The 13,374-nt window shown below is 34.7% G+C and overlaps 1 protein-coding gene across 4 annotated transcripts in view; it reads left to right on the plus strand.

Moving 5' to 3' along the window:
• Positions 1-13,374, plus strand: part of STXBP5 (syntaxin binding protein 5) — a 165,773-nt gene that overhangs the window by 57,274 nt on the left and 95,125 nt on the right. For all 4 annotated transcript variants that reach the window (XR_003793711.1, XM_029223865.1, XM_029223867.1 and 1 more), the window contains one exon: positions 5,037-5,160. Coding sequence is in view for 3 of the 4 variants with exons in the window: in XM_029223865.1 (XP_029079698.1) it covers positions 5,037-5,160 (124 nt within the window). In the remaining variant the exon portion in view is untranslated. The remainder of the gene's footprint in view (positions 1-5,036; positions 5,161-13,374) is intronic.

Below are 13,374 nucleotides of genomic sequence, written 5' to 3' on the forward strand. Positions count from 1 at the left end.
ATATGAAAGATGAGCAAAGAATGAGCAGAACATCAGTGAACTGTGGTACAACTTCAAGAAGACTAATATATGTGTAGTAGGAGTCTCAGAAGGGAGCATGTGGACAGAAAACATATTTGAAGAACTAATGACCCAAAGTTTCCCAAATTTGATGAAGACTTTAAACCCTATAAACTTCTAGAATATACAGATATCTTAGAAGTTCAATGAACTCAAAGCAGAAGAAACATGAAGAAAACTACACAAAAGCATGTCATATTTCAGTTGCTTAAAAGTAGAACCTGGGCTTCCCTGGTAGCGCAGTGGTTGAGAGTCCGCCTGCCGATGCAGGGGACATGGGTTCGTGCCCCGGTCCGGGAGGATCCCACATGCCGCGGAGCGGCTGGGCCCGTGAGTCATGGCCGCTGAGCCTGTGCATCTGGAGTCTGTGCTCCGCAACGGGAGAGGCCACAACAGTGAGAGACCCGCCTACCGCAAAAAAAAAAAAAAAAAAGAAAGTCTGCATATAAGTGGACCTGCATGATTCAAACCCGTGTTGTTCAAGAGTCAACTACACAGTATACATATACTTAACACTATACTTACATAGTATATACATTACTGTAGCATAAAGTTTACTATACTATATATACATTATTGATATTTATGTTTACATATATATATATATATATATATACACATACACACTTGGGTAGCACATATGTAGTATTACAAGTAATGGTATTAGACTATTAGGAAAAAAAATCTTTTATCAAGTTGTATTTGTACTTTAAACATTGCAGAAATAATGGAAAAAGTTGTGCATGTTTGTTGTATTTAAAAGTTCACATTTGGCTATTTCTTTTTGTAGGGTATTTTCTGTTACTTGTTTCTCTCTGTTATCCAAAATATTATGAGCTATTGGTCCCTGTAATTAGCTAGTATTTATTTTTGGAATGCTTAATAATTTAATATCTTAAAAATAAAAGGTACTCTTAAAGATGTATATTGTTTTCTTTAGCTAAGTAGAAATATTAGTTCTCTTTATATAATATATATACTTATGTATATGTTACACATTTTTATATATAAGATTAGAATGTTTTTATTTATAAGTTCCAGATAACACTGTAAACCTCTCTTGTATTTCTTTTATCACTTTTAAAAAAATATATTTAAGTAACTTTGTGTATAGCTTCTTAACGTTACTTATATTTTACAGAAATAATTTCATCTATTAAGGCGACTAAGAAGTTGCTTATTTTAACTTTTTTTAAACAAATAAATATATTTATTTATTTATTCATTGCTGTGGGCGGGCTTTATTCACACATTGCTGTGTGCGGGCTTTATTCACACATTGCTGTGTGCGGGCTTTCTCTAGTTGCAATGAGCAGGGGCTATTCTTTGTTGTGGTGTGCGGGCTTCTCATTGCAGTGGCTTCTCTTGTTGCGGAGCACAGGCTCTAGGTGTGCAGGCTTCAGTAGTTGTGACATGCAGGCTCAGTAATTGTGGCTCACAGGCTCTAGAGTGCAGGCTCAGTAGTTGTGGTGCATGGGCTTAGTTGCTTCGCAGCGTGTGGGATCTTCCTGGATCAGGGATTGAACTCATGTCCCCTGCATTGGCAGGTGGATTCTTAACCACTGCACCATGGACTTCTGGGAAGTCCAAGAAATTGCTTATTCTAAGATTGAGTTTATGGAATGTCATGTGTATATTTTGGAATAAGTTTATTACTATTTTAAGATTTTATTTAGAATTTTGTTAGAGATACTTCGACCCTAAAACATTATATTAAATATTGGCATTTAAAAATACAACTGAGGGACTTCCCTGGTGGCACGGTGGTTAAGAATCCACCTGCCAATGCAGGGGACACGGGTTAGAGCCCTGGTCTGGGAAGATCCCACATGCTGCGGAGCAACTAAGCCCGTGCACCACAACTACTGAGCCTGAGCTCTAGAGCCTGTGAGCCACAATTATTAAGCCCCACATGCCACAGCTACTGAAGCCCGTGTGCCTATAGTCCATGCTCCACAACAAAGAGAAGCCATTGCAATGAGAAGCCCATGCACCTCAACAAAGAGTAGCCCCCTGTTGCCGCAACTAGAGAGAAAGCCCATGTGCAGCAAGAAAGACCCAACGCAGCCAAAAATAAAAATAAATAAATAAATTTATAAAATAAATAAATAAGTAAATAAAAATACAGCTGATTGTCTTTGTCTATCATCATTTAAATTTTAAAATGTGATCCATAAACATTAAATTATTTTATTTAACTTAAATGTATAAGCATATGAGGAACCCAAATAAATGGACATTGAATGATGATACTAAATGATGACTTTGTATGTAAGTGAAACTCTTAACTTCCAGTTACATGGTTTTTGTGCTGCACTTGGCAGTTCAAGACATTCTAGTAGGATAGCTGATAGCTTTTAGAGTCTGTTGACCATTAAGAACAAGAAGTGTATCAACTTGAATAAAAAAGAAGTAATTTAAAGAGAACGTAGGAGAGTGATTTTTTACAGACAAAATTTAAATAATATCAGAACAAAAAATTGAAGGGTAACAAACTTTGGTCATATAAAAAGATTTTTCATGAACATTGGGGAGCATGTATCTTTTCAAATTAATGTTTTTGTTTTTTTTGGATATATACCCAGGAGTGGAATTGCTGGATCATATGGTAACTCTATTTTTAGGTTTTTGAGAAACCTCCATACTGTTTTTCACAGTGGCTGCACGAATTTACATTCCCAACGACAGTGTATGAAGGTTCCCTTTTCTCCACATCCTCGCCAACATTTGTTATTTGTGTTCTTTTGATGATAGCCATTCTGACAGGTGTGAGGTGATATCTCATTGTAGATTTGATTTGCGTTTCCTTGATAATTAACCATGTTGAGCATCTTTTCATGTGCCTGTTGGCCATCTCCATTTCCTCTATGGAAGAATGTCTGTTGAGTTCTTCTGCCCATTTTGTAATCAGGTTGTTTGTTTCTTTGATGTTGAGTTGTATGAGCTGTTTAAATATGTGGGATATTAATCCCTTACCAGTCATATCATTTGCAGATATTTTTCTCGCGTTCAGTAGGTTGTCTTTTTATTTTGTTGATGGTTTCCTTTGCTGTAGAAAAACCTTAAGTTGAATTAGGTCCCATTTGTTTATTTTTACTATTATTTCCTTTACTTTAGGAGACAGATCCAAACAAAATATTGCTGCAGTTTATGTTGAAGAGTATTATGACTATGTTTTCCTCAAGGAGTTTTATAGTATCCAGTCTTTCATTTAGATCTTTAATCCATTTTGAATTTATTTTTGTATATGGTGTTGGAGAATGTTCTAATTTCATTCTTTTATTGGGTTGGCCAAACCATACGTGTAGCTGTCCAGTTTTCCCAGCATCACTTACTGAAGAGACTGTCTTTTCTCCCTTGTACATTCTTGCCTCCTTTTTCATAGATTAATCGACCATAAGTGCATGGATTTATTTCTAGGCTCTCTATCCAGTTTCACTGAGCTATGTGTCTGTTTTGTGCCAGTACCATACTGTTTTGATGACTGTAGCTTTGTAGTATAGTCTGAAGCCAGGGAATATGATTCCTCCAGCTCTGTTCTTCTTAAGGTCATTTTGGCTATTCAAGGTCTTCTGTGTTTCCATATAAATTTTAAAATTATTTGTTCTAGTTCTATGAAAAATGCCATTGGTATTTTGATAAGGATTGTACTGAATCTGTAGATTGCCTTGTGTAGTATGATCATTTTAACAATATTGATTCCTCCAATTCAAGAACACAGTATATCTTTTTATTTGTGTCATCTTCAATTTCTTTCATCAGCATCTTATAGTTTTCATAATACAGATGTTTTGCCTCCTTAGGTAGGTTTATTCCTGGGTATTTTATTCTTTTTGATATAATGGTAAATGGGATTGTTTCCTTAGAAGTTATATGCACCCCAGTGTTCATAGCAATTGCCAAGATAGGGAAGCAACCAAAGTGCCCATCAAGAGATGAATGGATAAAGAAAATATGGTGTATATATACAATGGAATACTACTCAGCCATAAAAAAGAATGGAATTTTGTAATTTGCAGCAACATGGATAGACTTTGAGGGCATTATGCTAAGTCAAATGAGCCAGACAGAGAAAGACAAATACTGTATGGTATCACTTATATGTGGAATCTAAAAGATACAGCAAACTAGTGAATATAACAAATAAGAAGCAGACTCACAGATAATAGAGAACAAACTACTGGTTACCAGTGGGGAGGTGGGGGAGGGACAATCTAGGGGTCAGGGAGTGGGAGGCATAAACTGTTGGGTGTAAGATAGGCTGAAGGATGTATTGTATAACGTTGTACAACACAGGGAATATAGCCAATATCTTGTAATAACTGAATGGAAAGTAACCTTTAAAAATTTTAATTTTTTTAAAAAGATAAATAAATTTTAAATAAATAAATTTAAAAGTTTAAAACTTAAAAAATATTCTTCAGATAGTTTTTAAGTGGCTCAGACATATAAAATAAATTTCAGATTTTAAAAGTCACCTTAATAATTACTGTGAGAAATGGGTAACCTGTCTTAAAGCTCAGTCTGAGGTATTTTTAATTGACCTTAATTCCAAATGTACATTTTTGTCTAAAAATTCTAAAATTTTAGTTAATTTCTAAAATTTGTTCTCATCTGTCAATGCAACTAGTTTTTCCAATGGAATATTGATTATAATTGCTTGGTAATTTATGTTTAGTTATTGTTTATTGTAAGAATACATTTTGTTTTCCTGAACTTGTCAATAATACATATACCACTATCATATTATCCTTACGCTCACTTAAGGAGTAAATAAAGTAAAAATCATTAAAATAGTGTCAGAACCAAATTAAATCTCATAATGACAGGAGGACTGAGTTATGGGAATTTAAGATTAACATTATTGATGTTAGCTTGTGAAATAAAAAGTTTAAAATGAAAAATTAATTATGAATAACTTGGTGTTTAAATAAAATTTTGTTTTTAAAATGGAATTCTTTACCCCTCTTCTATAGGCTATCCACTCTGTTGCTTGGCATCATGAAGGAAAACAATTTATTTGCAGTCATTCAGATGGCACTTTGACTATATGGAATGTGAGATCCCCTGCTAAGCCTGTACAGACGATAACTCCACATGGTAAGAATGTATCCCTTTTAAATACCACCTAAATTGTGATGGACAGTAAACTGTTTTGAGTTTGCATTTGGATTTGTTTGTTTGTTTGTTTTTGATGATAAGGATGGGTTTTCTTTCATTCTGAATTTTAAATATTTATACATATAGAAATAATGTGTAACAACCAGGTAAATAAAATCTCAAATAACTATATTTGCGGTTGAAATTGCAAATATGAGCTTTGAGAAAATGAAGTTACATAATCTTCTGAGTATTCTTTTCTCCAGTAGTCCAAAAAGTAGATAATTTTGTGAGTGATATAGGACTTACTTTAAACTGTTGTCATCTTAAAGTTATCAATTGCAAGTTGCTAATGTATATATAATATGTACTGAAACACTTGGAACTCTAAGAAGGTAATTTTATACATTAAAGTATTGTTTTCAGAGTCTCCAAAATGACCCCAAGTTTGATTCACTAGGAAGACTCATAGGACTTAGCAAAAGGATGCAAAGCAAAATCAGTACAGGGAAAAGGCACATGGGGTGAAGTTTGGAGGAAGCCAGGTTGAAGCTTCCAACAGTCTTCTCCCAGTGGAGTCACACAGGACATGCTTAATTCCTCTAGCAATGAGTTATTACCACATGTGTGAAACGTTATCTACCAGCGAAGCTCCCCTGAGCCCAGAAGTCCATAGTTTGTATTGATGTCAGTCCACGGGTACCCTCTGCTTTAGCACGTACCAAAATTTTAGATGCTCAGAAGGAAAGCAGAGATTGGTCATAAACCATATTGTTTGTATAGATAATATAGCATAGTGTGCCGCCCTTATCAGTCTTGGCATGGTGGAAGCTGTCTTGAAAGCCAAGTTACCAGTTACCAACCAAGAGAGCTAATCTTACAAGCTGACCTTTCTAGGGATAGCGGTCTCAAGCCTGCTTTGTTAACTTTTTTCTGTACAAGTAATATATACAGAACCTCCATGAAGGTTTTATTAGGGTGCTTATGAACACATTATGAAGACCTTGTTTGAATTTTGGATGAGGCCTAGGAATTTGTATTTCTTTATTAATCTGCATTCTCGCAATTCTACCCTAAGAGGTTCTTAACCAGCAAATTTAGGGAAATAAAAAGGAACTGTTTTTTAAATTGGTAGCATACTGAAAGAGTACTTTTGTAGTTATTGCTAATGTTTCATTGTTTGCTTTAAAATATGAATGCCCACTTTTTTAAAAAAAATTGGTACATTCTGCATTATTACAATGTAGAAAATAAACAGTCAAATTAAAAACATCTTTCTGTAGCAATATGCATTTTTAGACTTGTTTGTTTTCTGGTAAAAATAATAATTCTTTTAGCCACATATTGTAATTTATTTTACCACTGCTTTTTGGTAGCAGTCATCTTCTGGAAAAGCACTTATTTTAAATTTGCTACAGGTCTATTTATGTGTGCCTCCAGAAGATAGCCCTTTTGATAGTAGGTTCCAGTTTTCCCTAATATATTTTTGTTCTTCCTTCTGTTAGTGCCTAAGTCCCTAATCTTTGTGGTACTCCTGAGTATTCCCATACATTTTAGCACCTCCCAACCCCACTGGAACCTAGGAATTCAGAAAACCAAAACAGTAGATGAGTAGTTTCAAGACCTTTAATTTCAAATCCAGAAGGAAATAAAAATAATATTGAAGATGGTAGCAATATGTAATATTGGTTTTAAAGTTTTAAGTTTATCTAAATTTTTATCTTTTTTTGTAAGTCTAGTACAAAGAGGTTTTTTTCTTTCAGACCATGTGAGAGTAAGTTTTCAACATATTGCCCAATCATCCCAAAATATTTCAGTATTTGTTTCTTACAAAGACATTCTCCTATATCACCAAGTTTTGCCGTTTACCAAAAGGGTCTATATGCAGGATAGATTTAGTTGTCATGTTTCTTTAGTCTCGTTCAAACTGGAACTGTTCTTGAGCCTTTTCTTGACTTTCCTAACTGATAAATTTTGAACATTACAGGTCAGTTATTTTATAGGATGTGCCTCCATTTGGTTTTGTCTGACGTTTTTCCATGTTTAGATTCATGTTGTACATTTTCAGCAGGAATATCCCAAAAGGACTGATGTGTTCTTTTTGCAGCCTCAGGTGGAGCTTATGTTTGATTTGTCCTAGTGATGCCTCATACTCTGATCCCTTGATTAAGCTTCTGTCTACTAGGTCTCTCCATTATAACATTATTTTTTCCTTTTGAAATTAATAAATGTTTTTGATTTTTTCTTGTAATCAATAAGTGTTTTGATTTGGGGGAAATATTTGAGACTCTGTAAACATACCGTTCCTCATCAAATTTTTACCCTCTGTTTTTAGCATCTGTTGTTGTTTCTTGGATGGATTACTTATTGGTTGCCGAATGGTGATTTTCTATTTAATCTTGATACTTCTTTTATACTAAAATCTTAAGACCTTGAGAGCAGACTTTTAGAAGTAGCATAAATAGATTTCTACAGGGTTTGTAATATCTTAGCAAAAAAGGGTAACTAGTTAAAATTACTTTTTTCAAACAAGACAAAGAATATTTGATATAATATTTTTTTTCAAAATTAGAATCCAAACAAAATGTAAAAGTACATTTTTTTCTGTGGCAGATGTTAGGAAGTTGGATGGCGTTTGTTGGCACAGTATAGCAGCCTAAAAATGTAGATCATCAGAAGTACTGTTTCTTTATAAAATATGAATTATTTTCAGCAACAGTAATGTGGTAGATACCTGCCAAAGTTAAATTTATGCTGATAGTTGAATTCAGTGGCAAAGCTAAGTGCATTTTTATACATTAAAACACAAAAATGTGTTTTTCATACAGTAACAAGATATCACATATTCCATATATACATATACCATATTTGTGGTATATGCAATTTTTGGTATACTAAATATCTGCTTTGATGGATTGAAATTTAGGGCTTTTTTTCATTACTATCTTGCGTTGTGGTCTCTTGCTCTTACTTTCTAACAGTTACAGTAAATCTTGGGCTTTTTTCGTATCTAAACCACGTAAGGTAGTGGTTAAGTATATCTTATTCTTAAAAAAAAATTAATAAGCGTTACCTTGATAATTGATTAGAACTGATTGTACTTTTATTTATTCATTCAACAAATATTGGTTCTACTGTGTGATAGGCACCATTCTACACCTTAGAACAAATAAGCAAAATGTAAGTGAAAGTACCTGGAAACTGACATGCTATATACATATGCGATTATAGTAAATATAAATTTGGATATCTTATTTACTTGGTAGGATAGGACCAAAAGATTTTTAGATTAGTTTTCCCCAAAATGTATTTCACGATACTAATTCTTCCTATGTTAATGAGTTATTTGGTGAAAAAGTATGTTATGATCAAAGAAGTTTTAGAAATGCTGAATTAAAGTTGAACATTTTTTTCACTACAAGACTTCTTAATCTTTAACGTACACTATGAATTTCTAAGAGGGAAGGTACGTATACACATGTATACATACATATATACGATTGACCCTTGAAAAGCGCAGGGTGTTGAGGTGCTCACTACTGCCTAGTAGAAAATCTGCATATGACCTAAAGTCAACCCTTGGTGTCTGTGGTTCTACATCTGTAGTAGTCTAGTATTTACTACTGAAAAAAATTTGCACATAAGTGGGCCCATGCACCTCAAACCCATGTTGTTCAAGGATCAACTGTATATTTATTATTTATGTTGGTTTATATATTAATTTATTTTATGTAGCTTTTCCCAAACTTATTTGACTTTAGCATCTTTTGTTCACAGAGCATCTTGTGGTTGTCTAGGGTTCCGTGGAATACACTTTGAGAAATGACGGCCTGGTGCTTGAATTATAATTTAATTATAAGACAGTTCCCCAGATTTGGTAGCTATGTTCAGTTTACCCTCCGATGGCATCATTCATCGCTAAAGCTGTTTGTTAGTGGACTCTTATTCTGAGGGGCATAGCAGTTATCTAGATAATGATGATAAAATGGCCAAGAAAGGAGAATAATTTGAATTCATTTAAGGTAATTTTCTGATATAAAGTTGTATAATTTTATGCATATCAAGATGGTTGATAGTCATATTTTTTCAGAAAGTCTCTATTTGGGTGTCTGAAATTACTCGACAGATGATTTTTGACCAAAACAAACAAAATGTGATATCTCCCTTTAATCTAGGTTTTATGACTATCAAAGAACATTTCCCTGGCAGTCAGACAATCTGGAATGTAATTCTAGCTCTGCTGTCTGTGAAATACTTTGTAGAGATAATTACTGTTTTCTGGGACTTCGTTTCAGCGTATGTAAAATGAAAGGATTGAGCAAGGTGATTTTTAAGGTGTAAAGTTTTATGATTGTGTGGAAATGAAGCAGGATTTGCACCATCTATTGACTCTGCAAAGTCATTTCATCTTGGTGGGCTGTAAGTTCTGTATGTCTGTATGGTAAGCCTAGTGGGTAAGCCCTACTTCCCTCTCTCTCTCTTTTGGCTTGTTTCTCTCCTATGGCAGATAGGCTTTCATTTTTTAGGAGGGAAGAACTTTGGTAGTCCTGGCATGGCTCAGGTACTTACCCTGAAGCAGTCATCATGGTTAAGTGATTTGCTGACCCAGGGCCCCAGAGGATCTCCCATGTAACCCTGGGTATGTGCGTGTGATGTGTTGCAGAGTGAGATTTTTCTGCTATTGTCATGTTCACCAAAGTCAGATTATTCTCAGAGGAAATGGAGATGGTAGATAGTCAAAATCAATAGGTATCCATTATAGGAAATGACATTTTAAGATTTAGTTTGTGGAGCTTATTCATCAGTACAATCAATCCATTTATCAAAGAATAACCCAGGATTAGAGAACTTTTATTCTGTTAAACGTTGCTGAAGGAAAGATAAATTCAAACTTCACATAAGTAAAGCTAACTTAATGTAATATTTTAAGGATGTGAGATATTAAAAATTTCTATTAATCTACTTTTAAGATTTACCTGAAGCATAATACATTCAATAAATAACAAATCCATACAGCAGTTCTTTAATGTAGTCCATTACAGAGTTTTCCCTAGTTTTTATATTTGAGTGTTATAAGATAGCAAAGAGCAGAGCAAGGTTATTTTAGTCAGAAGGTGCAAAGACATAATCAAAAGCAGAGTATTCTTGGAAAACTGTTAATAGTTTAATATGACCAATGTTTAAAATTCCTTTGGGCGAGTAGCAGGAAACTAAGACAGAACTGCATACAGAGGCAAAAATATACCTTGTAGTATGCTAAAGAGTTTGGACTTCATGATGGAGACCTAGGAAATGATTTTATAATGAGAAACATAAAATTTATATTTGGAAATACTGCTTTGATGGTATTGCATCAGATGAGCTGGGAGCAGAAGAGGGAGGTCAGTTAGGAAGCTGTTGTTAACAGTAAATAATGAAGATGTCAATTGTGACTGCTAATGAGAAGAAATGGACATACATAATGAAATTCTGGAATTAGAATCAATAGGACTTTGTTGATTGTGGCTGGGTAATTTTGGGGGATGGGAAGCAGGGCATAATAAGAGACCAGAAGAAATCACATGTGACATGGAGGTTTATGTGATTTATTAAGTCGAGTTTTATATTTAACCAGATCTTTTCAATGATTTATCAAAGTAGTTCACAGGTAGTTGAAAGAGTAAGCACACATTTTTCTACGGAGGTGGCATAGCGGTTAAGAAGTGAAATGACACTTAATGGTGAAATTCAGTGATGCTCTAAATGTCGTTTAGCTATATGTGCTTTATAAAATCTTAGCTAGTGCCTTATTACTTGATTTGATTTAGAAAATGGTTAGTCTAGGATTACAGATGAATAAACCTTTCAGGAATATAAGCAATAATCAGTGGCATAATTTTAAAAACCTGAGTTGAAAAAAGATCAGAGTATGCAAATCAAAAGGACTCACTAATTTCCAAGCAAGATTAATGAAAAATCACTATAAAAACTGTAACATTTTTAATTTATAGAGATAATGAAACTACTCTCTTAGCATCCTTGTATGCATCCTTGCATCCATGCATTTTGTCCAAACTTTTATAAAAAAAGTTTATTTATAAAGAAGTAAAAATCAGACCGGCTTTAAACTTTAAGTTTAAATGCTGGACACAGTAGAGCAATAATACCAAGAGACTATTGAGCAAGACAAACCTTAAGAATTTTGTACCTGGTCAGGTTTTATGTATCTGGTCTTCTTCAGAGCAAACATTTAAATTCCTGACTGAAAGGTCGTATATCTCTGAACAGATTGAAATAGAGGTTGAAATTCTTACTTTGTTCCTTGTACAGCATGAGGGACTAGCTTTCAGATTTCAGCCTCCTTTTTTCCATACCTTTCTGATTACCCCAATTCTCTCTCCCACCTCAAGAAACCGGTCTTCTCCCCTGGCAGTCCTTTCCTGTCCCTTGATCTGGTGTTCTACTTAACTCTATCACTAGTCACTTGTTGGTTCTTGTAAGTTAGGATGCCAGAGGTTCAAGAGTCCATTGCATCATCATTTTCTGCATGAAGAGGTGAAGAGATGTTTCCCTAGGATCTTAAGGCAGGATTAGATGTTCTAATAGCAGTTGAATGGTGTGTATTTATAAAAATTTAATGTCATAAAAGTGCCATTTCATATCAGTGGGGAAAGCTCTGATGGTTCAGTAATAAGGCTGGCAACTCGTCACATTGTACACTTTAAATACTTGCACTGTATTGTCTGGCAATTATAGCTCAATAGAACTACACAAATAGTGCCGAAATTATTAAAGAAAAAATACCTTCCCTATATCAAAATATACTTCAGAAAATAAATGTAGTAAATGAAACTATAAAGCAGTTACAAGAAAAAGCAAAAAAAAAAAATTGTAATGATATTTGTGTGGGGAAGAACTTCCTAACCATGAAACCAAAGAGGCGGTGACAAAAAAGAATGATAGTTTTTTTTCATACACATACACATGATGATACGGGATCGTAGCGTACCAGCCTCTTCTCCCTAAACGTTCCCCGACATTAGCAGCCCAGTCCCCTTTCTTGCCCCACCAGGTAAGCTATGTCAAAAATCTTACAGGTGTTCTTCCAAAATATATGCATTTCTAAAATCGTATGTATTTACACACACATATACAAACATATGAGATTTTTTGGTCATTGTTTTACAAAAATAGAACTATATTAGTCTTTTTTGCATCTCACTTTTCTTAATCCACTGTACTTGAGGAAAATCTCTCCATGTCATCTGGCACAGCCCTAATTCCTTCATTTCAATGGTAGTGTATCAGCCAATTGTTTGTCTCACAATTTTTCACACTTTATTCATCCGTGCCAAATTGATGGGCGTTAACTTTATTTTCAGTTTCTGATCACTACAGATTGTGCTGCCTTTACCTTTCTGTACGTATTCGATAGGAATTTGTCCTTTTGTTTCTGTGGAATAAATGCTTATGAGTAGAATTGCTGCTCCTTGAAATTTACTAGTTTTACATATTTCTATTTTTCATAAATGTTCTCAAACTGCTTTTCAAAAAGACTGTATCCTTCGCATTTTTACCGGCCATGTATAAGTACCTCTCTTCCATTGTTCCTGCCAGCAGTGGTACTATAGCTCATTTTACTTTCTTTTTTTGTTAACTTCCTGTTGGCCCAGAGTCTTAGAGTTGGCCAGAGATGAATGACTGGGGCCTTTTCCTTTCCTAGGTCTTTCCTGGGCATGCACACTGCCTTGCACATGTATACGGCCTTTTAGATCCCTAGAGTATGTCCAGTTCTTCAGGATTTTTAAAAAATTCCTGCCCAGGATCTTATTTGCCTCAACTAAAACCACAGCCTTAGGCAGCTGTGATATTGCCAGCAGATTGCTATTATTTCTGTGATGCCCTGGAGGTAGGGCTTTTTGTCTCCCAGAGCTGATGTCTGTTCTGTCAAATGAAATTGGCCACAATGCCTTGGGAGTAGAGTTTTTCAGGGAGCTGCAGATTGGGACAAAGTACTGATTGCCCTCTAGGGAATCTGGTTTTAATGGAACTGCAGATAAACTTCAGTCCTCTCTGCTGGCTGATGATGCTGTTGCCTTTTCATGGTACTGGGCCACTGAGCTGGGGAACAAGGGGAATAGGAACAGCCCTTGTCAAAGCATCCCAGTCCCCCTTGTCTTACCAAGGTTTGCTCATTTCCATTGAGTAGATAATGTTAAGGCTCATTTTGTGGCT

The sequence above is a fragment of the Monodon monoceros genome, unplaced genomic scaffold (genome assembly GCF_005190385.1).
Source record: "Monodon monoceros isolate NGI ecotype Baffin Bay Population unplaced genomic scaffold, NGI_Narwhal_1 Super_Scaffold_15, whole genome shotgun sequence".
Classification (NCBI taxonomy): domain Eukaryota; kingdom Metazoa; phylum Chordata; class Mammalia; order Artiodactyla; family Monodontidae; genus Monodon; species Monodon monoceros.